At 49.5% G+C, this 2,464-nt stretch overlaps 1 protein-coding gene across 2 annotated transcripts in view; it reads right to left on the bottom strand.

Annotated features, from left to right (window-relative positions):
- Positions 1-475: 475 nt before the first annotated feature.
- Pbld (phenazine biosynthesis like protein domain containing) overlaps positions 476-2,464 on the bottom strand; it is a 40,519-nt gene continuing 38,530 nt past the window's right edge. For both annotated transcript variants that reach the window (XM_031348277.1, XM_031348276.1), the window contains exon 10: positions 476-980. In XM_031348277.1, coding sequence (XP_031204137.1) covers positions 868-980 — 113 coding nt within the window. In that variant the 3' untranslated portion in view covers positions 476-867. The remainder of the gene's footprint in view (positions 981-2,464) is intronic.

Raw genomic sequence — 2,464 nt, 5'->3', positions numbered from 1 at the left:
TGTCATGGGAGTGATGGAAATGGCCAATACATCTGGAAGCCCCAGTGCAGGGCGGGTCTCAAACTAACCCATCGCCTAGAGAGCTTGTTAAAACTCAAAGTGCTGGGCCCAGACCGCCAGCGCTCCAGCCACTGGTGATCTGGGACAGGGCCCGTGATTTTGCTTTTCTAGCAAGTTCCCACATGGTGCTAATGCTGACGGAGGGATCGCTCTCGGGGAGCCCCCTCCCCTTTCCATTGTGATAGGGATGACCTACAATTTCTGGGATTCCCGATCCCTTTCTGTAGATTCTAACAGGTTTGGTGTATTTTTTTTTTTTTTTTTGGCATTTGAAACGGGGGTCTCAGGAAGCTCGTGTTGACTTCAAATTCGTTGGCTTCCTAGCTGCAACTGGTTGCGGTGTGCCTTGGTTGGTCTTTGGAAGCTGGGGGGGAGGGGTGGGGGAGAGGGAGGAAATGTTTTTGGCAACACAACATTTCTACACAGCTATTTATTCTTCTAAAAGGCTGTGAAATACCCTAAGGCACCCACGCCTGAATTGAAATGGCTTCATCAGGCTCCTTATCAATGCATCTCTCTCGCTTTGATTGGCAGTCACAATCGAAAGAAGGCGCAGCATCCGAGCCTGCTGTGGGGACTGAAGATGCACACACAGGCAGAGGCCAGACCCCACCACCGGGAAAGGATTCTGGAGACACTGCCGCACCTCCATCAGATAGATGTCTTCCCCTTTCGGGTCCCAAGAGGACTGAGGGCACCACTCGGCAGACTTGCTGAACCAAGCTCTGTGCACTTGCTGTTGGGTTCATCTGGCTTGGGTTCTTGGCTCTAGAGAAGACACCGTGTGCAAGCCCGGCATAAGCATCTCTAGGCTGTCAGCGTGCCCTCCAAGACAATAGCAGCTCCGCCCTTCAAGTCAACTCGCCCATCAGGTCGCAGAGAAATGTCCAGCTCCCCTCCTCGGCGGGAACACTGAAAGGCTAAACAGAAGGCAACCGGATTTCTGAGTTTGAGGCCAGCCTGGTTACAGAGTGAGTTCCAGGACAGCCACGGCTAAACAGAGAAACCCTGTCGAGAGAGAGAGAGAGAGAGAGAGAGAGAGAGAGAGAGAGAGAGAGAGAGAGAGAACGCAACCTGGTGCCAATCAAGAGCTTTTCCCCTGGGGTTTACAGAACTCCTCCCAGGCCAGTTTCTAGGATAAATCCCTCCCCCTCCACTGGTCCATGGCCCCTCCCACATCCACCCTATTCTCCTGCAGCCCAGAGGTCCACACACAATGGGCCCTCCCACTCTTGATCACTAATTGAGAAAATGCCTTACAGCTGGATCTCATGGAGGCATTTCCTCACCTGAAGCTCCTTTCTCTGTGATAACTCCAGCCTGTGTCAAGTTGACACAAAACCAGCCAGTACAAAGCCTCATCCCTTAACTTTTTGGGACAAGGTCTTCTATGTAGATCAGGTTGACATCAAATTTGCTTATACCTTCTGAGAGCTGGAATTGTGTAATATTATGGCCCGGCTCAAATTTACTTGCCTCATTTTAGGCTTGTATCTATTCTCATAAGCACTAGCTCCTTAAAAATGTAATAGGAGGGGCCTGGAGAGATGGCTCAGCGATTAAGAGCACTGACTGCTCTTCCGAAGGTCCTGAGTTCAAATCCCAGCAGCCACATGGTGGCTCACAATCATCCGTAACAAGATCTGACTCCCTCAGGAGTGTCTGAAGACAGCTACAGTGTACTTACATATAATAAATAAATAAATCTTTAAAAAAAATGTAATAAGAGGTGGGTGGTGGTGGTGGCTCACATCTTTAATCCCAGCACTCAGGGGCGGAGGCAGGTAGATCTCTGAGTTCTTGGCCAGCTTGATCTACAGAGTGTGGTCCCAGGACAACCAGAGCTACACAGAGAAACCTTGTCTTGAAAAAAGCAAATCAAAACAAAAAAAGTACTAAGATATTATTATTCATGTGAAATTTCCCTGTAACTTCTCCCCTTCAATGACCCCCAGTCCCAACCCTCTTCACCCCTGCCTCCCCAAACACAGATAATAAATGCCTGATGAGTATAATTAACTTACTATGTAACTTTTGAGAGGGACAGTCCCTTTCTTTACTCTCCCCTGGATGAGTATAATGACTTTCTGAGCCCCTGGAAGACTAGGGCTGCATCTCTTTTGTAGCCTGGCACATAGGGCTGCTTTAATATGCTATGAGGAAACAAACTCCCTGTGTTCAAATCAGAGCTGAAGGTGGGGCCTTCTTGGAGGTCCAGGAAGGAAAAGGCCGGGCAGTGTGGGCACAATTGTATGCGGACCTCTGGCTGGTAGTCCTGGGTTCTATAAGAGAGCAGGCTGAGCAAGCCAGGGGAAGCAAACCAATAAGGAACATCATCCATGGCCTCTGCATCAGCTCCTGCTTCCTGACCTGCTTGAGTTCCAGTCCTGACTTCCTTTAGTGA

Source organism: Mastomys coucha, unplaced genomic scaffold (genome assembly GCF_008632895.1).
Source record: "Mastomys coucha isolate ucsf_1 unplaced genomic scaffold, UCSF_Mcou_1 pScaffold3, whole genome shotgun sequence".
Lineage (NCBI taxonomy): Eukaryota > Metazoa > Chordata > Mammalia > Rodentia > Muridae > Mastomys > Mastomys coucha.
The sequence above is the reverse complement of the archived record's forward strand: the minus strand, read 5'-3'. Positions and strand labels throughout refer to the sequence as shown.